This window comes from Dama dama, chromosome 11 (genome assembly GCF_033118175.1).
Source record: "Dama dama isolate Ldn47 chromosome 11, ASM3311817v1, whole genome shotgun sequence".
Lineage (NCBI taxonomy): Eukaryota > Metazoa > Chordata > Mammalia > Artiodactyla > Cervidae > Dama > Dama dama.
Genome location: NC_083691.1, coordinates 84,173,231 through 84,200,592, shown reverse-complemented (window position 1 = coordinate 84,200,592; position 27,362 = coordinate 84,173,231). Strand labels below are relative to the sequence as shown.

At 45.7% G+C, this 27,362-nt stretch overlaps 1 protein-coding gene across 1 annotated transcript in view; it reads left to right on the top strand.

Annotated features, from left to right (window-relative positions):
• The window catches only part of VIT (vitrin), a 118,715-nt gene that overhangs the window by 57,645 nt on the left and 33,708 nt on the right, over positions 1-27,362 (top strand). The window contains exons 5-8 of the mRNA XM_061156308.1: positions 15-148; positions 5,373-5,450; positions 11,218-11,409; positions 26,988-27,032. Of these exons, the coding sequence (XP_061012291.1) occupies positions 15-148; positions 5,373-5,450; positions 11,218-11,409; positions 26,988-27,032 (449 nt within the window). The remainder of the gene's footprint in view (positions 1-14; positions 149-5,372; positions 5,451-11,217; positions 11,410-26,987; positions 27,033-27,362) is intronic.

Here is a 27,362-nt window from a genome sequence, read left to right as displayed (position 1 = left end):
TTCTCTCTTCACAGTGGTGTGCTTGATAATTCAGGAGGGAAAATACTTGTTCGGAAAGTGGCTGGACAGTCTGGCTATAAAGGGAGCTACTCCAACGGCGTCCGGTCATTATCCCTTCCACGATGGAGAGAATCCTTTGTGGTCTCAGGTACGTCTGCGCCCTGGAGAAGTGCTGCCCGGTAACCGACACCTGGGTTAAGTGACCTCAGGGGACGAAATGTGCCCTTTTCACTATGCTGTTAGCTTTATTTTATGGCCCACCTCATTACACAAAAATCTGAAGCATTAGTTCTTCTGATAATTAGGATCATGAAACAATGAATTCTAATTACAGTGATAAATCACTACCAAGTCTGGAAGTATTAAAAAGCCTCCAATTACTCATTTTAAACACACAGCAGCTATCAGTAAGTCCAATCAAACTTTTAATTAAGTGAATTACATTTAATAACTTGGGTTTTTGAGCTACTCCTTTAGTTATGCCAAATGTTCCCCATATCTAGATTATTCCTTGAGAAATCTGGTAAATGAATAGATAGGGACAGGCTTTTAGAGAACTGAGCTACAACTGTGTTTAAGATTTCTTTTTTAAGACTAATTGTTTCACTGTTAATCAGTTCTCACTATCTGGCTTCATAGGATTTTATAGATAATCATTTTCACTTCTTTTTTTTTTTTTGCCCTCTTCCAAAGAGGTAATGTCAATGACCTAATGGCTAGTATGACTTCACAGTAAAAAGATAACCAAGTATCTCTGTATTATCATGACCTGCCTGTTCCCCTCATTTTATTTTTGTGAATTTCCCCAACCTAACCTTTAATTTTGAAAACTTTTAAGTTTATGGAAAAATGAAAAGATAGTACAATGAATACCCATATTCCCTTCACCCAGACACACCAACTGGTAACATTTTGCTACACTTGCTTTATCTATCTATCTATATTTTGCTTGAACTGTGTGAAAGTAAGCCACCGGCATGATGACAACTATCCCTTAATACTTCAGCACACATCTGGTAAAAACAAAAGCATTTTCCAAAATAACCACAGTACCATGCCTAAAAAAAAATTAGCATTGCTACAATAATGTTAATGAATATTAATAAATAGGAAAAATAAGAAATAGTCTTATTCAATTATATCCAACTATACCCAAAATATTCTTCACAATAATTTCTTCTTCCTTTAGGGGGTGGATCTACAATCAAAGATCACATATTGTATTTACTTATCATGTCTATTTGGTTTCCTTTAATACGGACCTGTCTACCACCACACTTCCATTTTTGGTCATGAGTAGTGATGACATTTTTTTTTTATTTTATTTATTTTTGGCTGTGCTAGGCCTTCACTGCAGTGCATGGGATTCTCCCTGTGGTCGCTTCTCTTGTGGCAGACCACGGGCTCTAGGGCATGTGGGCTCAATAGTTGTGGCCCACGGGCCTAGCTGGTCTGTGGCATATGGAATCTCCCAGACCAGGGGTAAAACCCCAGTCCCCTGTATTGGCAGGTGGATTCTTAACCACTGGACCACCAGGGAAGTCCTGAGATGATATTTTTGAAGTCTCAGCCAGTAATCTAGTACTATGTTCCACAATCTGGACCATAAACAGGTCTGGCTATTGCCTCATGCTTGGATTCAGGTTAAATATTTTGGCAAAGATACTACATAGATAGTAACATAGCATATCCATTGTGTAGTATCATAAATGGTCATAAGGAGACACATAATGTTATTTTGTCCATTTGTTGGTGATGCTTAATTTGATAACTTGGATACTTTATAATATCTCCGCATGGTAAAAGATACTTTGTAATTAATAGCAATCTATAGGATGATACTTCAAAACAGCATGAATAGCTTGTCCCCCCACCCAAAATTCACCCAATGGTTTTAACATCCATCAGTGATCCTTGCCTCAGTAGCAAGAGTAAAGTCAGAAATTGAAAAATTATCCTTATTCTTCCACATTTATTAGCTAGTGTTCTTACAAAAAGAAATGAGCCCTCCCCCCCACACACACAACTATTTTTCCAAGTACCATGATGGACATACAGATTGTTTTTTAAAATACAACATGTTATAGCCTATTATCATCATTATTCTTTTTGATGCTCAAATTTTCCAGGTTTGGCCACCGGGAGCCCTTCCAGCCTTGACATGCCCCGTCAGCATTTGAGCACAAGACAGTGTTCTGTCTTCACCCTGTACTGTTGACTCTGCACTGGACCTTGAATCTCTCATTTTCTCCAAAGAGGCACTGCAGGATTTTAAATACGTTCTAGCAAACTTTTCTGGCATTCCCCACAAAATTAGGAGCCATGTAACTCTCCTGAGAAGGTACCACCTGTGGAAGGCCAGCTAAAGCAAAGAAGAGAGAAATGTCTCATAATATAGCAGGCCTTCCAATCTGGGTGGGATTTTTGCACCTTTAGATGCCCCATGTCCCAACCTCCTTTGATCATAATTTTAGTAGGACTACAATCAGATCTTCTAACTTGAGCAATCTCGGTTTCCTCTTACATACGGAATTCTGCACACCCAGGGTTCAAACTATACCAGTTTCTATGTCAGGTAGTGGGAGGTCATTAATCATAGTACTGTGAGCTTTACCCCATAACAAAACAGGGGCCATATGAAAATACTAAGGTCTAGAATACGAATTTGCCAATCTTAGAAGTACAGTCTCCACATTGGTGGTTACCAAGGAGCTCCTGGGGAAATAAGAGGGTTTCAGCAATCCAAGAATCCTAAGAGAGGTTTAAAAGAAAAATTAATTCCATGCGAGCAGAGATGTTTTGGATTTTTTAAATGAAAATCAATCTGATGTGTTATTCCCTATAAGTCTCAACTGCTGTGTCATCTCACGTCACCTAGTGACGTCTAACCAGAAACACTTTTTGCCATTGATAATAAGCACATGTGCTCTGCAATGACTACCAGTGAATGAGTTTGGAGAGCACAATGCCACGTGAGAGTCTCAGCTGACAGCGGCCACAGCTCGCTCATCTGCTGTCCAGTGGCTCACGGCCAGTGAGTTTTGCTGGATCATATCAGAGTCCTCTTCTGAAGGTTCAGATGTCTTCGTGACCTTTCTCTAGGCTTTTATTCCCAATTTTCACATGTTCCTATGCGCCTTTAATTAATTCATTCTGGCAGGCTGGGAGGGGGCAGGAGAGGGGTTATGTCTTTTTGTTCAGCATAGTCTTTCCACAGTTCAGAGATGGGAAAGGCCAGAGAGGGACTTCCTAATACTGCCTTTTGTCCTCTGATCCACATTTCAGAAAGCTGAGCTCAGGCTCCTTTTCCTTCTGAATAGAAACAGAGGGAACCACAGGGTTTTCGATGTGAGAAGAGTAGGAAACTGAGGAGCTGGTGTCCCTGTGGCGTTTGCAGTGGATAAAGGCACCCTCCTTGGGTCTGAAATAGCCCCACTCACTGTCCACCGGGGCTTCCCAGGTGGCGCTAGTGGTAAAGAACCCACCTGCCAACAGGGAAAAAGTAAGAGATACAAGAGACCCAGGTTTGATCCCTGGGTCGGAAAGATCCCCTGGAGGAGAGCATGGCACCCCACTCCAGTATTCTTGCCCAGAGAATCCCATGGACAGAGGAGCCTGGAGGGCTACAGCCCACGGGGTCGCAAAGAGTCGGACAAGACAGTGACGTAGCAGAGCACACGCTGTCTGCTTGGAGCAGGGCCGACCCGGGCTGCCCAGCCCTGCTCTGGGTGGGCGTTCATAAGATGAAGTACCTCCCTTGAGCCCAAACATTTGCCTCTTTCTCACCTTGAGTGACATTCATAGCTAACACCAGAATAACTTCTTTGCATCTCTATGGTGATATATGGTTCCAAAATATCTTAACTATTTTTTTCCTTCAGATCCCTACAACTTTGTCTAATAAGTTGGTCCATATCATCACCCATATTTTCTGAATTAAAAAAAAAAAAAACCAAGAGTCTTAGAGATCGAGGCAGTTAATCATTGGTAAAATAGAAACAGAAACCTAGATTTTCTTGCTCTCAATCCCAAACCCTTCCTGAGAGCCTGTTACCCATTCTACCTCATGACCCTTGCTGTTCCTTGTGCCAGAAGGACATTTGGTGAACTCAGGCACTAGATTCTGTTCCACTGCCCATCTCTATTTGACACTCCACACCGTCTCCTCTCCAAGCCCATCCTATAAAAATATTCCCTTGGGTTGAGAGTTAAAAATGCTTTCTTATCAGGTGGAAATATCACAGAACAGGTGAGACCCCTTCCAAGTGTATTTAAATTTTAACAGAGATCTAAGTGAAAGTGTTAGTCATTCAGTTACGTCTAACTCTTTGCGACCCCCATGAACTGCAGCCTACCAGGTTCCTCTGTCCATGGAATTCTCCAGGCAAGAATGCTGGAGTGGGTTGCCATTCGCTTCTCCAGGGGCTCTTCCCAACCCAAGGGTTAAACCTGGGTCTCCCGCATTCAGGACAGATTTCTTACTGTCTGAGCTACCAGGGAACAGAGATCTAAGCACTAAGGTAATTCCTCAGTTATACTCACTGAGCATCTACTACATTCCAGACACTGCTCCAGGCCCTGGGGATTTAACAGCCACTAAGTGAGACCAATTACCTGCCTCAGTGGGGCTTGTGTTCTTCTGACAGTTTCCATTTCCTTGGAATGAGGCTCCCTGGTGGAACTTCAGGCTAACTCCCTGGCAGAGGACCACCATGGGCAGCAGTCTTCACAGGCTTGTTTAGTCAGGCTTGAGACTTGCCTACTCAGCCCCAATCACTTTTCTTGTTTATGCCTCCATCATTTCCCTGATACACATTAGCATTTCTTCTCTAAACTTTCACTCCCTGGGTGGGCAACAAATGGCTATTTTCAAGGCTGATCTCTATTTACCTACTTTCAAGTTTCTCTAGTGCTGTGGAATTCAAATGGGTCCCACAGGGTCCATGAAAGTGAGAGGTAGTTGTTCATGCACAGCCAGTCAGCCACGAGAGCTCTCATGTCCAAGAGAGTGTAGGGAGGATTTTCATCTACTGACCTGGTTCAACATTCAGAGTCACATGTATGAAAACTTTGCTTCCAGGTCACATCTTCATGAGCAAATAAGGGCTGCTCATGTTAATTCTGAGTCATGAAGATGTTATGGCTTCCTTTCTAATATTAATAAAACACAGGCAATACAGAAAAACAGAATGCCACTTGACTTTCTCACTGTAATCAACAATTCAGCAAAGGATGGGAGGAGAGTGGAGACTGACTGATTTCATTAAACTCAAGAGAAACAAATCAGAAGGAGGGAATCAACTTATCAGGATGCAACCATCTAAAATCTCTAGCTCCAGAAGTAAATAGTTTTTTCTTTCCTTTTTTTGCAGAAGGTAAACCCCAAAAAGGTATAACCTACCCATCGTCTCTTACATATTCATCATCTAAAAGCCCAGCTGCCAAAGCAGGCAAGTGTCCACGTGTGATTTCATCTAAATCTTCTGATTTTGTAATCAGGCAATACTGTGTTTTAGAAGATAGGGTGGAAATTAGCATCTTAACCAGTCAAGCTCCACTGACTCCAGGAATATTTTAACAGATGCCAGGAATGCGGGCACAGAAATCAGTGGGCTGAAGAGTGAGGCTTTATTTTTTGTTTGTGCAATTCTGAGATTGTCTCCGTGTTTGTGTCATTTTTGTTCAGAATGACTGTTGCCTTGAATTTTATTGTATTGCTACTTTAGAAGATGACATGACATTCTGTGTGGAAATGTTCCCTGGTGGCTGAAAGGGAAAAGACTGTCTCTACTTAGGTATGAAATGAAGGGAAGCAAAGAAGGTGATGTGGCTTCTGTGACAATAGCAAGCTGCTAATCTCAACAATACCAGCCAAAACTGCACTGTCTGGGAGGCTGTGCCAACCCAGCTTCCTGTGAACCACTAAGGGGGTACAGAGAGCACTCAGGCTAGGAAAATACCTTTTTCTGGGTTTCTGTGTAAAAGCAATAACTGTGCTATGCATTCCTGTCCTTTCGCCGGGGGAGGGGGGCGTGGGGGGTGGGGTAATACTTTGATTTCTCATCAAAGAGAAAGCTGTGAGTTGTTTTATGGTGGGATTTAACATTACTTCCAGAAACTTGAAATAATGAGGAAACAGAAATGGTGAAGAATAGGAAAGCCTGGTGTGCTGCAGGAGTTGGACACTACTGAGGGACTGAACAACAACCACAAACTTGACAGGCTAGCTGACTTTGTTCATGTCCATAACGTGAATGTGGTTTTAAAATAGGCAATATAAGCTAGCTAGCATTTATGGAGCTTTTGTTGTGTGCCAGGCATTGTTCCAAGATCATTGGAACATTTACCTGATCTTTGTATTTGATCACCCCAGCAACACCACGGATATGTATTAATACTATTCTTAGCCCTAACTTAAGAGTTTGAGGAAACTGCAGCACCAGAGAAGTTTAATAACTTGCCCTTTGCCACACAGCAAGTAAGTAGCAGAGCTGAGAATCAAATCCAGTCAGTCTGGCTCCAAAAAGCCCTCTCTACGCTGTTATCCTATATTTTTTTCTGCCAATTACAGTGTACCTAAAGAATCCTGACTTGAGGCACTTAGCATTCAAATAGAGGATGTTTTTCATTCCCAGCCCCAGTTACTCTCCAATAATATCTTTAATGACTTCTTAATTATTCCAGTAATCTAGACCTGTTTTTGTTTGTTTAACTGCACAGAATCAAGTCTTCCTTAATACCTCCCACAAGCAGAGGGTGGCGCCCCATGGACCATTTCTGAGATGACACCTGTCCCCTTCTGCTGTGGGCCCCGGGAGAGGACAAAGCAGGAAGGGAGGGAGGGAACATCCTCTTAGCCTGCACACCGCTCTCCCCCGAGGTGGCCTCGGACCCCTCCCCTTCTTCGAGTCCTTCTGCTGAGGGGCCTGGGTCAGGTGGGGTCACCGACAGCACAGTTCTGCCAGCACGGCCCCAGCCGTGGGAAGTTCAGTGACACCTCTCCTCATGCAGAAAGCGGGGACAGAAAGCGGGGACTGGGGCCTTCTGGCTTCTGCACTGGGCCATGGCCAGAATCTGGACAGATTCCTGCACTCCTCCCTGTGACTGTGCCAGACACCTGTCCCACACAGCGACCCTGAGGCAGAGGGCCAGGACACCCCCATTTCAGATACGGCTCAGCACCTTCCCCAAGGGCGCCGCTCTAACGGGCCGATGGCGCTAGAGCTCCAGTGGCATCCCCCCATGTGGGTCAGGGAGAGGCGAGGGGCGGTGGGGGAGAGGAACCAGTCACAACCAGTGGTGTCTTAGATGAACGGAGCAGTGGGTTTCTGGGTCCTTCACAGCAGAGCCTAGTTCCAAAACTTCTCTATCTGCCCCTGCACCATGGCCCAGCTTAGCACTGCCCACCCCGCAGGCCTGACTCACTGACCACCAGGAGGAATGTGGAGGAGCTGGCTCCTTCTCACACTGTGCTGCTACGTACATATATATCTTTGGCCACACCACCCTGCTTGTGTGATCTTAGTTCCCCAGCTAGAGATTGAACCTGGATCCTGGGCAGTAAAAGCACCGAGTCCTAACCACTGGACAAGCAGAGAATTCCAATGCTGCTATGCACATTGAAAAGTAGCAAAAGCCATATCTCCCATCACCCGTCCCTTCTACCAAACCATCTCCACCTTCAGTGACACCATCTCCATTTCTCACTATCAGCCTTTTATCACAAGACCATCCAGAGTTGTCTGAGTCTGAAAAATTAAATTCACTCATTCAGTCATTCAGTTAACCATGTGCTGAGCACATCTGGTAGCAGACTCTGAGCTCAGCCGTAAGGATTCCAGCATAAAAGAGATACTAGGGTCTTATCCAGCCTCAAAATTAGAGGAACCTCTCTTTCAAGTGACAGTCCCACCATGCAGTGAGTCTCAACAATTCAAATAAAAAATCCAGTGAGAACAGTAAAAAGGGTGGCCCCCTTGGTTGCCACTCTTTCTTTGGTGGTAAAATTCCTTTAGAAACGGAAGGAGGAGGGAGAACTGGAGATGCGCAGGCCAGCAGCTGCTCAGGTCCCAACCTGCCCCTAACAAGGTGCTTCCTGATCTCACCTAGAATGTGAGTGAACAGATAAATCAGGTTAGGATGATCCCCTCAAGCATCGCAACCCTCCCCTGGGGGAGAGGCAGGTGTATCACGATGATGTCAGCTCCTGTCATTTATCAAAGGTCTACCATGTGACAAGCATTGTGTGGCCCCGTTATAGACATGATCTCTAACTGACAACAGCCCCCCAGCTAGGTCTGACCATCCCCACTTTACAGCAAAGGGAGCCAGGCTCAGAAGACTGGAGAGAGCCCCGTGGCCAGGCTGGTGAGGGCTGGAGCCAAAAGCCCAGCCGCCTGGCGCTGGCTATGCTTCTCCAATCAGATTTCCTGGGCGCCCCCTAGATCAGTGGATCAGAATCTCTGTGAAAAAAGCCCTGGATCACCCCCACTGCAATCCTAATGATGTCCAGGTATAGGCAGCTGGGGGACCCCTTGGTGCTGTTGAGTATGGAGCTATTCTTGACCTTGTCCAAAGAATAATATGTCAAGAGTCTGAGGGAAGGTTTGAAATGTTTTCCCATGAAAATCTTTTTAAAAAGCCCAAGCTTCCATATACCTGAAGTTGTACAAAGGAACTATTTTTTTAGTAGTTTTATTTCAAATTTCTCTAAAGGAACCTGGTCTCATGAAGAATTCACTTGGTGTCACACCAGGCATTATATTCAATAAGGAATTGGAACCATTTGGGGTATTTTCTCTATCTTCCTCTTAGAGACAGCTCTATTCCTTGAAGGAGAGCAGGCAAAAAGGACTAGGTCTTCCATGGAAGAGTGTGGAAGACCAAGGAGATGGCTCTGTTGGTTGAATTTATTTATGATTGAAAATATCTGTGTTCTAAGCAAGTAACATAAATGGCTGTCCACAGGATGCTTCATTTACTATCTAGCAAATCAATATTAGCAAAGGCAGACTGGCAGGGAAGCAGATTGGCAACCTCAGAATTAGCCAATGGTATGAGAAAAAGATAATCCAAATCCTTAGTATCTAATGAGTTTAAAGTGGCAAAAATATTCACTATTTTCAAGCAAGTTTTTCTTTTAATTTAACTAATTGTGTTTTAATTAATAATCTGCAAGTACAATGAACTGTCAGTTTATTTATAGATTTCTCTCCAAATTAGTAATATATCCTATTTCATAAAATATACGAGTGATTCTGTTAAATGACTTTTCCCTGTATGAACCGAGCTTCTGTCTCCCTAAAGAGGCATTAATGCCTGGTAGCATTTACCAGAGGGTATAACAGAGGAGTACTTTGGAGAAATTAGAAACTTCCCGAGGACTTGTTATGAAAGCTCAGTTCCTTTAGAGTAATGGAAACGTCATAAATCACTCAGGTTTAGTTTTGCCCAAGGATGGCGTGAAGACTGGCTGAACCCCTGAGGCCGCTGCCAGCTCTTTAGCAATTAGTCTGGCACAGTCTCCAGGCGGATTTAAAGACGACCAGCTGCTAGCAAGCATCAGGGTAAATGCGGGATCCGCTTCCTGCGCTGCCAGCCTAGCGCCTGCGAGAGCAGACAGGACGGCCAAACTCTAGCCCAGTTCCAGGATGTTCTGTGCTGACCTGTGCTCCCAGGTCAATGCTGTCTCCCACAGGCAGTGAGTGTCAAGGTGGGGAAACTGGCAAGGACCTGGGCTGGGCAGTGGGTCTGAACACCCGACCCCGCCTCACGTCTGGACAGGGCTGCAGTCTGACACGGCCCAGCACGCAGCACCATGTCCAAGAGGAGGCTGGGCGGCTCCCACAGAGTATAGAGCTTTCTAGCTCAGATGCTACCCCCTTGGCCTACTGTTCTGTGTACCCAAGATGCTTCATCCTTAAGCAGAGTTACGGCTAGAGCTGGGATGCTGTCATAGACTGAAAAAACAACCCCTGAAAAGATATCCGTATCCTAATCCTGGAATCTGCAGACGTTTTCTTACACAGCAAGAAAGAGGTAGGGGCAAAAAGGTTGGGCGGCTGGTGTGATTAAGTTAAGGATCTTTAGATGGCGGGGGGCGGGGGTGGTGGGCATGGTGGTGATCCTAGACTGTCTGAGAGCAGGGTTGTCAGGGAGACTCAATGCAATCACATGTATCCTCGTAAGAGGAGGGAGAGGGAGATTTAACACACACAGAAGAGAAGGTTGCATGAAAGTAGAGCAGAGAGAGAATTGAGGATGCCGGCCGTGGAGACTGGAGGGGTGTCAAGTCAAGGACTGCACTGCCACCAGAAAACAGAAGAGGCAAGAAGCAGATTCTCCCTGAGAGCTTCCGGGGGGAGGCCCGCCCCGTGATACTGATCCCAGCTTTCTGCCTGCAGAACGCTGGGGGACCACATTCCTGTTGTTTTAGGCCACTGAGTTTAAGGTAATTAGCTGTCGCATCCCCAGGAGACTGATACAGATGCACGGATGTAGAAGCTGGCACACCTGCCGTGGGGTCCAGCCGTGAGGGTGGCTGCTATCCCCTCCCAGGGCTGGGGTGCGGTTCACTCTGGGGGCCGTGTGGTCTTCCCTTCTGACGCAGACCCGTGGTTCTCTATACAACCCCAAGGTCCAGTGGGCCGCTTGCCCCCCATGCCCTCAACCTAATAAATTCAGATCATTTAAAATCTTGGAAGCAATCTAAATCATCACATGTGGATGAGGAGTAATGTTTAGAAGAAACGAGATGGTCTTTACCCTCTGATTAGTTCTGTTACCCCATTTTACAGATGCGGAAACTGGGACCTGGAGGAGTTAGTCGGCTAGTCGTGAACCCAGACCAAAACATCTAAGACAAGTTCTCTAAAACAATAAAAGCCCCGACAGCACCCCTTACCTCTAGGCCAACACGAACTGAAACAGCATATATATCCATGAAGCATTGCTTCTGGTGTATGGCAAATTAATTTGATGATTAATCCTGTTCAGCCTTGTTTATGTGGCTATTGTTTTGAGCTGCCTTTTAAATATTGTATCATTATTTCATCTTTGGTTCTTTCATCGACTTATTCCTCCATCCAGATTGTACATGCCTCCACAGCTGCTAGCACAGGACTTTGCTCATAGTTAGTGTTCAAGAACTACTTATTTCTGTCCTGAAGAGCCTACCAGCTATTCCGTAAGCCCCAGTGTAATTCCACTTTCTTACAGGTGAGACTGCAAGAGCAGATCAGAGCCCATCGGTTCCAGGGACAGCAGCACAGCCAGTCAGTGTGACGCAGGTCCCGGGGACCACCGCCATCGAGGCCACCCACACCATCTTGCCAAAGCCCTCCCCATCTGCAGGCTTTACCACCAGCAGCCTCCGACCACAGCCCGTGGGCCAGAGAAGCAAGGACCTGGGTCAGTAGGTAGACTGTATGTTGCCATGGGCTATTAAAGTGGGAGACTGGGTTTTTAGGGTCAACAGCTTGTATGAATGCCCGTGCATGGAGTTTTGAGCTGGGTAAGGGAAGAACTCCGGAGACCTGGGCCGGGGGTGTGCGCCGTGTCTTCCCATATTGAAGGGGTAAATTGAGCTCATGATAATTCAAAACTGAACTGAAAGCTAAGCAAACTATGTAGAAGGACTTAATACAGATTTGAAAATAGGACTGCTGTTAATCATACTTTGGAACGTAGAATATTATGTGAAACTTTCCCATTGCAAAATCTCCATTTCTCCAAAAGCTCAGCTGGAGGGCTAATAGACTCCTGTGTAAACACTGTTGGGTTCTAAGGGACAAACTGAATACTCCTGGAAGTCTTCAAATATCAGAAGCAAGCAACAACAAAAAAGAATCCCTTTAAGAAAAGTCAGCTCAAGTTTTTATTTCTTTTCTGACTGCTTTTTGTCCTACCACTTGTATCCATGTCTTAAATCGTGTTTTAGGTTTTACCAAAGTCCAGTTTATGGAATTAATCTTGGTATTACATCAAACACGACCTTGGGAGACCATTGGATAATCCAAACAACAGCTTTACACAGTCTTCGATGTTAGGCACCCTGGGCAATGAGCATCTATCTCATTTCTAAAAGTCCTCTGGCAAGAGGGTAAGAAATTCCACAGAGCGGGTGTCGCTGTGTCTAGGATACTTCTAAATATCTCCCACCTGGTATCACTTTTTGCTTCCAGGAGGAAGTGCCCAGGACTGGGTCTTTTCAGCCTCACCTCCAGCTTCCAAACATCGCTGCCACATAGCATGGCCCTTCCCTCTTCCCTGTCAGAGCCCAGCTCTCTAGTCATCTTTCTATTCAACAAGTCCAAACACGTTCAGTGTGCTAGACACTCTTCTAAGCCCCTGACAAATATTAGCCTATTAAATCCTCAAGACAACCCTATAAAGCAGATACAGTGCTTCTAATTTGATTAATTCACCGTATTGAGGAAGAAACTGGCCCGCAGTCACCCTGAAGGGAAGCCGCAGAGCCGGGCTCCAAGACCAGCAGCCCGCTCTCCCGTGACGCTGCCCCCGGCCCCGGCGACAGGAGCCATCTCCACCGTGAACAGACACCCAAGGCCCTCACCGTGTGGCGCAGAGGCTGAGGCCTGGCCTGCCTGGACACGGACAGGGTGACAAGGTCAGAGGGTCTAGACACAGCCAACTCCCGCTCTGATTAGTCATAAACAGTCACAGAATGCACAGCCCATTCTCTGCCTGTGCCAGGCACCCTGCACGCATTATTTTAATCTTCCCAACAGTTCTATGAAATAGGAATTATTATTATTCCATCCGATGCATGGCTCACGGAAGAAGCTATAACCTAAAGTCCCCAAATAAAAATACCACAAAAATCATTTCTGATCTATATTAACACACTACCCCATCCTCTTGATTCTTTTAAAGACTTGTGAGTAGCTGAGTGAGTTGCTTGCTCCTGGTGTCTCCTTAGAGGATGGCAATTTTTACATAACACATTTAATCAAGCCTGGGGCCTATTTACTTTGCTACACTGGGAGCTTGGAAATCCTGTTACAAGTTGGGCCTGTGCTTGTGGAAAACCTCAAGCAACTTGAAAAAGTGGCTCCCAGCCTGGCAAAGCCTCCTTATTCCTGGCTTGGGGACACAAGCTTTGGGCAGCGGCCTTGCAGCCCGTCAGCGTTTGCTCTTCATCCCGGTCCAGCACCCACGTCCGTGCTGCCCCACAGACTCCTAGACAAATATCCAGGGCAAGCGCTCTGTGTAGCCTGCGCCCTAATTGCTACGAGAGGAGCCAAACTGGGGAGGGAGACAGGAAGAGAGGACTTTTCAAAACATGAATAGTTTACTCAAAGGATTTTCTGTAGGAATGAAGAAGAGTGAAGATTCATGTTTGAATGCCTATGTCTTTTTTTTTTTTTTTTTTTAATAACAGCCTTCTTGAGATACTTTTTGTCTACCGTACAATTCACTCATTTAAAATATTCAGTTCAATGATTTTCAGTGTACTCAAAATAGTGCGACCATTACCACAGTCAGTTCTAAAACATTTTCATCACCTCAAAAAGAAACCCCACACTCACTGACAGTCAATCACCACGTTCCCCTAAAGGCCTCCCCCACTGGCCCTAGATAACCACCAATCTACTCTCATGAATGTCTATCCTAATGCTTGGCTGTAGATATTCGCTGTGATATTTTAGCCCAAGTGTACTAAATAATATTTAACATATAGATGGCTTATTTCTTCAAATAGCTGAAAATATTCTATTAAATTATGAGAGCAACTCTCCTGCTGATGGACAAGTAAGGTGCTACTGATGATTTAAGTGATTTTTTTTTTTCCTTTCATATATGTGACTGTAGTCAAAAGATTCTAGAAGTGACTGTAGATGGGGCGCTGAAACAAAACCTAATTCATGTATTCATTCAAAAGCATTCCTTGAGTGCCCATGTGTGTCAGGCGCCATTCCAGGGTCTTGGGCTATGTCAGTGAACATATCCTACCAAGAGCCCCCAAGACCCCTGCAGCAAGACACCTAAGAAGTGTGAGGCAGAACAGGAGCCGCCCGCTTTTGGGGGTCTCAGAGTCATCTTTGCTCTCCGTTGAGCTCAAGAGCTGCCTTTCAGACCAGACACAGGCATGGGAGGGAATCCAGGGGAGTCAAAACTTTGCAGGAAGAAAAGAAAGGGGCTCTCTCAGCTCATGAAGAGAAGCTGATGCACGTGGCAGGACTCCCAGGAAGATGGGGCTGGACACCAAGGTCACATCTCAGCCTCTTAACTGACCTGCAGTTGTGCAAACCTAACAAGACAGAGAAGAGTACAGAACAAGAGAAGCCTGGGGCTTCTTGGGGGAGCCAAGACCTAGAGTGACAGTGACTCAGAGCGGAGGCGAGACTGTTCATGGGAGAGGCCAGTGGGGTAGGAATGTGGCACCTAGTGGAGCCAGGCAGACTGCTGCTTCCCAGGACCAGAGGGGGCAGTCTGGAGACGGTTCAGCATTATGCTGAGGAAAGGGCTCTGGAAACAATGGACGATGCCTTAGGTCCAGCAGCAGGGTTCACTGAATCTACTGCAGTTTGGAAGGTGGAGTGTGGCTTCGCCCAGCATTGTTTTCTGGTCAGGTTTATCTCAAGAAGTGCCCGGGATGCCTCAGCCAATCTAATTACACAGCATCAAGATGTGTCCACACTAAAGGGTAAACACCAGAGGGGAGCAGAGCGCCACCTGGTGGAAGGGCTGGTGACACACCTTTCTACTCCAAGCCACCCCCTGACCACTGTCCCCTAAGGAAGAAGTGGTGAAACCTGGGACAGGAAGGAACCAGTATCTATAAAAAGCCCGACCCTTCCATGTGCAATTTCCCTTCTCACCTACATGTATCTCATCTCTGAATGTTTATCTTCCTTAAGGTATCAGGAGAAGATTTTTCTTAAAATCCAGTCTTATAAAACAGTAAGACAAACATTCCAAAAGAAAAATAGGTGAAGGTTATGACCAGGCAGGCCATGAAGGAAGAACTACAAATAGCCAATAAATATAACAGATGTTCACCAGGAATCAAATACACTCAAAGTAAACAGCAAGGTGTCAGTTTTCACCAAGTCACATGGGAAATTGATAAAACACGGTTTGGGCAACAGTGTAGAGAAATGACCCAGCATTTGCACTTACAGGAATATATCCTAAGATAATTATCAGTCAAAGTCAAAAGAAGCCTGGACATAGATGTTGTTCATGATAGGAAAATAAGTGGAGACAATTTAATTGTCGATTGTCAGAATGGTTAAAAAGTCACTATGCAGCTATTAAAATATGCATACTTACTGACAAGAGAAGATTGGAATGTGACAGGTTGTTAAGTCAAAGAAGCAGGCTACAAAACAGGATGGCTACCAATCTCATGTGTTATAATTATGTTTTGCACATGAGAATATGTGCATAGAAAAAGGAATAGAACACTGTATACCAAAATTGTAAACCAGCCACTGCTGGATAGAGGGATTGCAGATGATTCTTTACTATCCATAGTGGATATGGTGGTAGTGAGCACATGTTCACTTTATAATTAGAAAATAGAACTATTTTGAGTTTGTGTCCAAATAATTGGAACAAGAAAGCAGAGACATCACTTTGCCATATAGCCCAAGGTCCATATAGCCCAAGCTATGGTTTTTCTAGTAGCCATGTGGAAAAGGCAATGGCACCCCACTCCAGTACTCTTGCCTGGAAAATCCCATAGATGGAGGAGCCTGGTGGGCTGCAGTCCATGGGGTCGCTAAGAGTTGGACATGCCTGAGCGACTTCCCTTTTACTTTTCACTTTCATGCATTGGAGAAGGAAATGGCAACCCACTCCAGTGTTCTTGCCTGGAGAATCCCAGGGATGGGGGAGCCTGGTGGGCTGCCGTCTATGGGGTTACACAGAGTCGGACACGACTTAAGCGACTTAGCAGCAGCAGTAGCCATGTATGGATGTGAGCATTGGGCCATTAAGAAGGCTGAGGGCTGAAGAATTGACACCTTTAAACTGTGGTGCTTGAGAAGACTGTTAAGAGTCCTTTTGACAGCAAGGAGATCAAACCAGTCAATCCTAAAGGAAAATCAGTCCTGAATATTCATTGGAAGGACTGATGCTGAAGCTGAAACTCCAATACTTTGGCCACCTGATGCGAAGAACTGACTCATTGGAAAAGACCCTGATGCTGTGAAAGATAGAGGGTAAGAGGAGAAGGGGGCGACAGAGAATGAGATGGTTGGATGGCATCACCAACTCAATGGATGTGAGTTTGAGCAAACTCTGGGAGATAGTGAAGGACAGGGAAGACTGGCGTGCTGCAGTCCATGGGGGTCACAAAGTGTCAGACACAACTTAGCAACTGAACAATTAACAACAACAGTTGGAACAAAGACAAAAGGAATGAAAAGTTATGGTGGATAAACTCGATTCTAAGAAAAACTGATGTTTTCCCATGACCTCTTATCTCTCCCCTTCCATGAAACTTGGTTCTTTCCCTCAGTCAGTTTTTATGTGGTCCCTTTCCCCCAAAAACAGACTTTGCAGCTCTCCTCACAGAATCTCCCTTCTCCCTCTGCCCTTTTAAAAACCTTGCTTCAGAAAAATTGCCTGGTGAATAATGAATGCTGAAATGTATTCAATTCTCCCACAGAGTAATTAAGGATAACCCATTGTGTACCCTTAAAAATGACTGAAAGCTAATGCTATTTGCATCAATACCATGTTAATGCAGTTTAAGCAAACTGCTAAATGTTAAATGACATTTCTATTGAGGAATTACTGTAACCCCCTCAGGAGAGGCACAGCTGAATTATTATAAGAATAATGAAGTATAAAGAAATATGGCACTTTAGGAAAAGATGCTTTGACAGTTGTGGAGTGCAAGGGCTACTGTTACCTGGAATTTTCAGTCAGCGTTTTCAGTTAAATCCTTTTCTTCCCCTCATTTCAATGCCCCCTCCAGAGCAGGTTCAGGCCACCCAAGGACAAAGCTTTACTTTGGTTCTGACCTTGGTAATATCTTGCTAGGATGGATCATGGAAAGAATGAGAAGAGTTAAATTAAAATTCATGCTCTGGCCAGTCAAATATTATTACAGATCTCTGGTCCACCACCACCTACAAATCAAAAAACCTTTTCACTCAGTCATGTCCGACTCTTTTCGATTCCGTGAACTGTAGCCCATCAGGCTCTTCTGTCCCTGGAATTCTCCAGGCAAAAATACTGGAGTGGGTTGCCATTTCCTTCTCTCAGGGATCTTCCCAAGCCAGGGATCAAACCCAGGTCTCCTGCATTGCAGGCCACTACCTATATTAACAGCCAAAATAGCCCCCAAGCTAATCCAGGTGAGAACCTGAACTCACCTTTCTAGCTACTGGAGGAAGTTAAGCTTGTTTACATGGAGGTTGTCTTTCCAAATCCTTGTCATTTGACTCAGATTTGAACAGAAATCATTAAACCAGATATGTCAACAAAAGATACTGCTCAGGGGCCCAACTTGTAAGGAAGCCATTAAATAAGCAAAGCGCCACTCCCTTGAGGCAATTTTTTGGAGATTGTAATAGAAATTCCTAAGGATTCAGTGACTAGGCTCTTATAAACTTGAAAAGGGATACTCTCTGGGGTTTATCCTTGAGGAACTTGAGTCAAAGAAGCCTTTATCATTTCCCAGGAAAGGTCAGAGCCAATTTTGCTCGAGTACTTCTGTGACACGGGGAACAGAAATCATCCTTTCTCCTCCAGCAATTCTGCTATGAATCATGACACTCCCTGGCTCCCTTTTTTTCACTTCTGTGTGCATCCCTTCAAGGTTTTGTTGCAGGAAGGGGGGCCCCTTCCAGGGCCCGAAAATGGACTCTTGTCTAACACTCAGAAATGAATTGTCCGAGGAGACACATGTGCTGACAAAGCATAGATTTTATTGGGAAGGGCACCCGGGTGGAGAGCAGTGGGTAAGGGAATCCAGGGGAACTGCTCTGCTGCGTGGCTCGAAATCTTGGGTTTTATGGTGACGGGGTTAGTTTCCAGGTTGTCTTTGGCCAATCATCCTAATTCAGAGTCTTTCCTGGTGGCGCACGCATTGCTCAACCAAGATGGATGCTAGCTAGAGGGATTCTGGGAAGTGGAACGACATGCGGTGTCTCCTTTTGACCTTTCCCAAACTCTTCCGGTTGGTGATGGCTTATTAGTTCCACATTCCTTATCAGGATCTCCTGTCATAAAACAACTCATGCAAACGGTTACTATGGTGCCTGGCTGGGATGGGCAGTTTCAATCAACGTGCTTCCCCTAACAGTTTGGCCCAGGAAATGGGGATGCAGACACGTGAAACAAGTTCTTTTCTCTGAGAGGCTGTTGAGGCCTGCAGAGATGAGAAAGGAGAATCTAGCCTGGTTAGATGCTTTCCACAAACTCTGCCTGGGGCCTGGGCCATGAGCTGACAGACTTAACAGACAGTTGGCTTTATAGCCTCGGAACACAAGGAAGGAGAAGAGTCCAGGCCTTTCTCTTGCTAGAGGTACCTGTCCTCCACATGTTAAAAGATTCCTTGAGATTGCAGACTCTGTTTTGCTTTGATGCCAGATGGGAGCAGGGGCTCCAAGGAGTCCACTGGACAGACTGAGAGCTTCTATGCCTTCCCAATTGCCTGTTTGCCAAAGTACATGCTGAGGTTCAGGACAAAAGGCTTAAGAATTAGATCTCTGGGCAGGCCAAGGACTCCAAGGCCACTTTAGACCTTAACAGGCCCGGGGGACTAGTCATTCAGGCAGTCAAACATGGGGCACGGCTTCCTTTTGTGCTGTTGGCCTTCTCTGCAACCCCAAAGTACAGCCAACCGCAGACAGGAAGGCTGACTTCCAAGGAAAATCTGAATGAGGGGCACTTTCATCAGGGGGCAAAAAAAGAGAAGAAAACAGATTGCTGATTGCATGTTAATCAGCTGATCCTGTTTAATCCCACCCCCTGGGGTATCCAAAGGCAGGAATCTCTGAAGCCAGAAACCTGGCAAGGCTGCCGGCTGCTTCCCACCCTTGATCTGCTGCACCTACAAACACCGTCCCCTGCACAGTGCTGGCCCCTGCAGCTCACCTCCAGGTCATGCCCAGCTTTTAACCTCTAATAACCATCTCTTTGCTCTGTCCGATCTCAGTGTCCCTTCTCAGTGTCAGAGGTATATCTCTACCAGTCAGGATGCCCTGGGGCTCCCAGGGGCTTGGGACTGCTGGAGAGGTCCCTCATTTGGGCAGCCTAGGCCCCATCCTGCCATCCCAGGACCTGCCTCTGGGAAAAAGTGCAAATGCCCAGACACACCATGAGAATCAGACTTGGCTTGGGGGGTGATGGCAACGAGGCACTTATTCGACTTCTGGCTCCTGTTTCTTCCTGCCCAACAACCCAAGACTGCTTTTTAGCATTTGATCCCATTCCCTTTCCATAACCTTTTATAGCCTTACTGCCTGGGTCTCCAGCCCTGAGCCTCCCTTTCTCAACCGTTCTCTTTGTGCTCCTAGTAACTAAGACTCCATCCCACTGACCACACTGATGGTCCCAGCTCCTTTATCCCTCAAATTCTACTCTTTTCTGCTGCTCTTCCCACTCCACTGTCACCTCTGCAACTTTGCTCTGAGCACTCACACCCTCCCGTGGGCCAGAGCACCCTGCCTTGGGGCTTCTGCTTGCCCAAAGTACTTAGTTCAGTTCAGTTCAGTCCGACTCTTTGCAACCCCATGGACTGCAGCATGCCAGGCCTCCCTGTCCATCACCAACTCCCAGAATTTACTCAAACTCATGTCCATTGAGTCGGTGATGCCATTCAACCATCTCATCCTCTGTCATCCCCTTCTCCTCCCACCTTCAATCTTTCCCACCATCAGGATCTTTTCCAATGAGTCAGTTCTTCGCATTAGGTGGCCAAAGTATTGGAGTTTCAGCTTCAACATCAGTCCTTCGAATGAATATTTGGACTGATTTCCTTTAGGATGGACTGGTTGGATCTCCTTGCAGTCCCAGGGACTCTCAAGAGTCTTCTCCAACACCATAGTTCAAAAGCATCAATTCTTCAGTACTCAGCTTTCTTTATAGTCCAACTTTCACAACCATACATGACTACTGGAAAAACCATAGCTTTGACTAGACAGACATTTGTTGGCAAAGTAATGTCTCTGCTTTTTAATATGCTGTCTAGGTGGGTCATAGTTTTTCTTTCAAGGTGCAAGTGTCTTTTAATTTCATGGCTGCAGTCACCATCTGCACTGATTTTGGAGCCCAAAAGGATAAAATCTGTCACTGTTTCCACTGTTTCCCCCTCTATTTGCCATGAAGTGATGGGACCACATGCCATGATCTTAGTTTTCTGAATGTTGAGTTTTAAGCCAACTTTTTCACTCTCCTCTTTCACTTTCATCAAGAGGTTCTGGTGCTCAGGCCTGCACAAATCTCAAAGCCTGGAGCTAGCTCCTGCAGATAGGGGAGCCACTGGCACATGGGATCTTCACCTGACTCTCAATTCTGATAAAATCATCATGCATATCAGATAGTCAGCCAACTTCTCAGCTAGAAAATCATCAGATCATAGAACTGGGAAGAACTGTATAAAGCGCGTCTGGTCTGTATGTTTGCAACGAACAGCTCAGCAATGACTCTTTTGAACTGCAAGGTAGCTAGATCAGGGACTGTAACTCGCTCCAGTTTTCTCATCCTACCCATTTTCAGTCTTTTATGTGTTGGTGTTTCAGATTAGTTCAGAAGTCTTATTTTTAACCTTCTATGTACTTTCGTGACTTCTGTCCTGTAATCACAGCCCATTAAAATATTTACTCAATGCCACATTGAAAAAATAAAACGATGTGGATCTGATCTGATTTCCCACCAAACAAGTGAATCCCTTGTGATGTGGCAGACAGAGTCCTAGCCCTGTGTTTTTTTGTTGTTTAGTCACTCAGTCGTGTCTGACTCTTTTCGACCCCATGGACTATATCCCACCAGTCTTGTCTGTCCGTGTGATTTCCCAGGCAAGAATACTGGAGTGAGTTCCCATTTCCTTCTCCAGGGGATCTTCCCAATCCAAGAATCAAACCCATGTCTCCCACACTGGCAGGCAAATTCTTTACCACTGAGCCACCAGGGAAGCCTTTGCCCTGTGTAGGATAACTGTGCGTGGGGGGCCCAGAGTTCCCCAGGCCCATTGTTGGACGCACTATCTAGAACTTATTAAGTCTGGTTGCTCCTAAAGTGTCTAAACTACTACTTCTCATAATGTGGTCCAAGAACTTTGCTTTCAGGGCTTCTATGAGGCCCTCCCTTCTCTCCCTCTATAACTGAGGCCAGATTTTCTTCAAACTCTTCAACAAAAATGACATATCACCACAGATGAACTGAAGGAACTGACATCAGATTTGAGCTGTCTTCTATTATATCAGGCACTGGAGAAATCTGCCACTCTTCTCATTGAATTCTTTTGTTTTAGGAAGCAGTTATTTCCATTATAAAATGTTAAAACAAATAGGTTTATTGTTATTTTTAAGTGAATGAATAGTGAAATAAATGGATAGTCAGTCTGTTTTAAATGAGAGGATACACAGTTTTAATTTCTAATATGAGAAAAAGCAATAATAGATGTAACCAACACAAAGGCTCTAAGGGGATCTTCAGTATTTGTTAAGAGAATAAATTTGAGAGTCTTTCAAGTATATGAAAGTAGCCTTCATGTCCTCCTTTGCATCTCGTCTTTTCTGGGACAAATTTCCCTCAAACCTCCAACAGATCCTTACGTGACTCGGCAGCACACCCTCCGGCTGAACCTCAGTCTGTTGGTGGTGACTCAGAGCAGGACACGCTGCCTGGAGGGCTGAGCCAGGGAACTGCCTCTCTCACCCTAAATACTCTGGTTCCTTGAAAACATCCCAAGTTCCATGTGGGGGAGGCTTTGTCTCCTCATCAGCTCATCTCCTACTGAACTGGCAATTGCTCAGGTTCCCAGGGCTTTTTCTCACGTATTTCTAGAGAAGCAGGTCACCCCAACGCTGTCCTGGTGCAGCTGAGTTTTTGCACCCCACTTAGAATATCACACTTAACGCTATTAAACCCTCCCTTAGTTTAGTGGGCTGCAGTCTTCCTGAATCTTAATTCTGTCACTGAATGTACTAACTAGGCTTTCATCATCAACTAGCCTTCCTTCTCTGTCATCCACCAAATTGATTAATACACCACCTGTCTCCTCTCCAGTCACAGATAAAATTATATCACATGGGATGGAATCTCCCGAGCCCCACTAAATACCCCATCCGTGTTGAGGGCAATGCATTAACAGACACAGGCAGCTATGTACAGACCTAATATGGCTTTCAGCCTCAATATTTCATCCTCTCCTGCACAGGACTCTGAACGTAGGACCCTGAGTGAATCCTGCTTTCTCCTCTCACTATGCCTCTGCCCACAAATATAACTTGACATGTCCCCAGTTTAAGCCACCACCTCCATGGCAGGGGAACTGTTAATTAAAAAAAAAAAAATGTACTGAGACACTGTGCCATGTGTTAGAACTAAAAGATGACTCAAATGTTTTCAGATTCTAATATTCCGGGGCTGGAACTCCTGCCTTGGCAGGTCCCATACTCCCCACCTCCAGGCTCATCAGTGACGTCACCGCCTCCCCCCGCCCCCACAGGCATACCCTTAACCCCGACCAGGACCCTCTGAGCCCACCCTGGCTGGCCTGGCTGCTCCTGCTGTGCCCCCAGCAGAAGGAGGGGTGGAGCCCTCAGGAAGGTTGGGGCTAGAAATCAGGGACTTTTCCTTGGAGCCATCGGAGGTAGCTTCACGGTACCCTGAGCTCTGATAAGCTTCACTGGCCTGGAAACCTAACCACAGAGTTGATGTCTTTTCCCTGAGAAGAGGTTGCCAGCTCCCAAACAAATGTCCCACGCAGAGCTTTGGAGGGGAACCCATCTGTAAAAGCAGGGCTGCGGATGTTTTGCTGGCCTGATGCCCATGCCCAGGACCTCTGACTGTCCCCAGCCTTCTCCAGTCACCCTCAAAAGTGGAGCTGCAGGCACGAGGCCAGGCCCTGCGAGGGAGGTGTGCGGAGTCCCCGGGCTCCAGAGGCTGCTGCCCCCAGACTGACGCCTCCTGCTAAAAACTGCAGTGGAAGTCCCTGGGGAGAAGTCGGGGGCTGAGGGGCCACCTGTGGGTCTGTCCCCTAAAACCTGAGAGCCCTAAGGGCCATTGTCGTGACTCCTGTTGGATCCCAGGCTGGCAAACTCCAGATGTCCAGGGAACAGTAGGAGCCATAACCAGAGCAAAGGTTGCCATGGATTTTAAACCAGGGATGTTCTGGGCCCTCGTTCGTCATGGGACATTCCAGGCCTGGCTTCTCTGTGGTGCACCCCCCAACCCCAGAACTCTGAGATTCGGAAGCAACAATGATGCCTCCCGTCATAAAGAGGTAGTGGATCTCACAGGTAGAGCCTACCTGCCCGGGTTTAACACTCTGCTCTGCCATTCCCCGCGTGTCAGTTTTCTCACCTGTAAAGTGGGCTCATGGCTGTCCCTGACCCGCAGGGTTATTCTGATGTAACACTCACATGGGGCTTGGTCAGTGCCTGTTCAAGACCAACACCTCCCATAGACAATGACTGTATCTATAAGACGACGGAGTCAGGACTGTCACAAAAATATTTAGCTGTTTCTTTACAAGTGCCTTTTACCTTTTTCAGAGTGATTTTGTATATATTTGCCTTCATATGAAGGCTTCCCAGGTGGCTCAGTGGGGGAGAATCCAACCGTCAAGCAGAAGACCCAGGTTCAATCCCTGGGTCAGGAAGATCCCCTGAAGGAGGAAATGGCAACCCACTCCAGTGTTCTTGCCTGGGAAATCTCATGAACAGAGGAGCCTAGCAGGCTACAGTCCATGGGGTCGCAAACAGTCAGACACGACCTAGCAACTGAACAACAGCAATCTTCATGTGAGGTGGGGCAGAACAAGTCCTTGTGCCCTCAGGTTTACACAGGAGAAAGCTGAGGGTCAGGGAAGGTGGGCAAGCCCCTCAGGCCCCCAGCTAGTCTTTGGTAGACTCAGGATAGCCTTCTGTTTGCCCCACACCATGCCCTTGACCTCGACACCAGAACACAAACGTTCTCACAAATCTACTTCTCATCACCACCAAGCTCAAAGCACCAAGTCTGAGCGGTCCAAAAATATTTTTTCAGCCTTCAGCTTTTGGGTGAAAGTGATTTGGTTCAAACTTTTCCCAAACAAATTAAAGTGACACAGATCGAGGACAGGCCTCCAGGACAGAGTAAGAGACTTGGAAATCCTTCATGTCAGGTGAAAGAGGAGAGTGAAAAAGCTGACTTAAAACACTCAAAAAACTAAGATCATAGCATCCGGTCCCATTGCTTCATTACTTCATGTCAGAAAATTGTTCATCTCCTACTAAAGTAATAGAGCACCTGACATTCTAATCTTTCCTCACACCCAAGGGTGCTGAAAGCCTTAGACAATAACTGAGTGTCTCGAGCATGTTTTTTCTTTTTGTTTTTTTTTTTAAGGAAAAGGGCAAAGTGCATAGTTTTGCCGGTAGGTGGCGATAGAGCAATGAGGCTAAAGAAGCTGAATACTTAAACATATAGATCATAAATATTGTCAACTTGGAGATCATCCCACCCAAAGTGCTAATATCACTCAAAAAGAAATTGCCGTTCATGGAGGGTATGTGACTTGCACAAGGTCCTACACCTGGTTAATGGCTGAGTCAAATTAAACTCACTTTTCATCATGAACCCAGAATCTACAAGAGCACAGACTTGCCTTTCACAATAGCCTGGCATCACTGAATCATGTAAAGAAGAATATCACTTCATCTGAGTGTGCTAATTGAAGTGTGCTGGAAAGCTGATGGCCTTTAAGAAATTAAACAGTTGGTTACGCTCTCAGCCTTGTGAGCTGAAGGTGGGGGCAGGGGGGTGGGAAGGAGGAGAAAAATAGCCATGTGGGTGTCCTTATGAGGCTTCCTAACATGTTTTGCTGCCCCTAAGTCCCTTCCAGATATACTCTCCCCAAAATATCAGGGACTATTGGATAAGAATGTTCACTTCCTGACCACCCCTGCCACTGCATCGGCACTGGTGTGCAGTGAAGGGCATTTGCTGCTTTGATCCATTCTGCTTCAGGCATGTGGGGAGAAGCAGAGCCTCAGGAAATGAAGGGACTGTCCACTCCCTGAAGGGGCCAGATTTGTTCTGTGTGGTCCCAAGGAAAGAAATACAAATAGATGGATGAGGCAAATGTACCCGGAATGATAATGGACATATTTTGGGTGCATATTAAGTGTGATGGGGCTTCCCTGATGGCTCAGCAGTAAAGAAACTGCCTGCAATGCAGGAGATGTGAGTTTGATCCCTGGGTCAGGAAGATCCATGCAGGAGGAAATGGCAACCCACTCCAGTATTCTTGCCTGGAAAATTCCATGGACAGAGGATCCTGCCAGTCTATAGTCCATAGGGTCACAAAGAATGGACACAACTGAGTACACACACGTGATTAAGTGTGATGAAGGACAGATGGATGGATGGTGGATAAAAGTTTCAGATTGGAATAAGGAAAAGTTTTCTCAAAGTCTCAACAGTCCAAGAAGAAATGCTCTATTTTTGTTGTTGCTAAAGTAATGAGTTTCCTGTCTCTGGAGGTATTAAAGCACCTGCCAGCCACTCACTTGGTAGAGATATTATTGAAGCAGGTTAGTGGGTTGCATTGGAAGAATAGACTGGCTCAAAATTGGGAAAGGAGTACATCAAAGCTTTATATTGTCACCCTGCTTATTTAACTTATATGCAGAGTACATCATGAGAAATGCCAGGCTGGATGAAGCACAAGCTGGAATCAAGATTGCCAGGAGAAATATCAACAACCTCAGATATGCAGATGACACCACCCTTATGGCAGAAAGCAAAGAGGAAATAAACAGCCTGTTAATGAAGGTGAAAGAAGAGAGTGAGAAAGGTGGCTTAAAACTCAATATTCAAAAAACAAAGATCATGGCTCCAGTCCCATCACTTCATGGCAAATAGATGGGGAAACAATGGAAACAGTGAGAGACTTTATTTTCTTGGGCTCCAAAATCATTGCAAGATGGTGACTGTAGCCATGAAATTAAAAGATGCTTGGTCCTTGGAAGAAAAGCTATAACAAACCTAGACAGCGTATTAAGAAGCAGAGACATTAATTGGCCAACAAAAGTCCATACAGTCAAAGCTTTGGTTTTTCCAGTATTCATGTATGGATGTGAGAGTTGGACCATAAAGAAGGCTGAGAGCTGAAGAATTGATGCTTTTGAACTGTGGTGTTGGAGAAGACTCTTGAGAGTCCCTTGGACTGCAAGGAGATCCAACCAGTCAATCCTAAAGGAAATCAACCCTGAATATTCATTGGAGGGGCTGATGCTGAAGCTCCAATACTTTGGTCACCTGATGCGAAGAGCCTACCTATTGGAAAAAGATCCTGATGCTGGAAAAGATCGCCGGCAAGAGGAGAAGGGGATGGCAAAGGATGAGGTGGCTGGATGGCTTCATTGACTCAATGGACATGAGTTTGAGCAAGCTCCCGGGGATGGTGAAGGACAGGGAAGCCTGGGGTGCTGTAGTCCATGGGGTCACAAAGAGTTGGACACGACTGAGCAACTGAACAACAATGGGGGTTTCTTTGAATTTGCATGAGCTTTTAGTTCCCTTTGAACTTCAGGACTGCTATTATTCCATGGTTACTGACGCATAGTGAAAGGAGGAAAAGAGTAAAGATATTTTTGCCTCTGACTTTAAGAACTTTAAATAAGAAAATCACACAGATTTCAGGTTGCTTCATCCCAAAGTCTGGTCTTGGGTTTCTTTACTGAGCTTTCTGCCATAATTAGAAAATGTTATCAGCCTGGCAGTTTACTTGAGGGCTTCTGCTGGTTTCATCTAACTAATGAGTTTGTTTTTTTTCCTTTAATTTTGAAAACTAGGGGAACCTGCCTTGTGGAAACCTGAATCGGTCCTTCTCGATGCAGGTAATTATATACAGCCCATCCTTCTGGCCATGACTAGATCGAGATTCTTAGGATTACAGCAGATGGCAGAGAGGTCAAGCTCTGCTACAGAAGACTCCTCTGGTGTCACCTCCAACGTCAGATGTCTGGTGGCCAGGCAAAGGGCCCCCTGATACCCCCACGGGGAGGACTGGGTCAGGGATAAGACTGGATTCACAAAGAGGGGAGGAAATGTGAAGACAGGAGGCAGTGAGTTCCCAGCCCCCAAAATGGGTTAGACACTCACTTAACTTCCTTCTATTTCTTCTTCCTTCTTTGCAAATGGGATTCAGGTTTTTTCTTCACATGAAT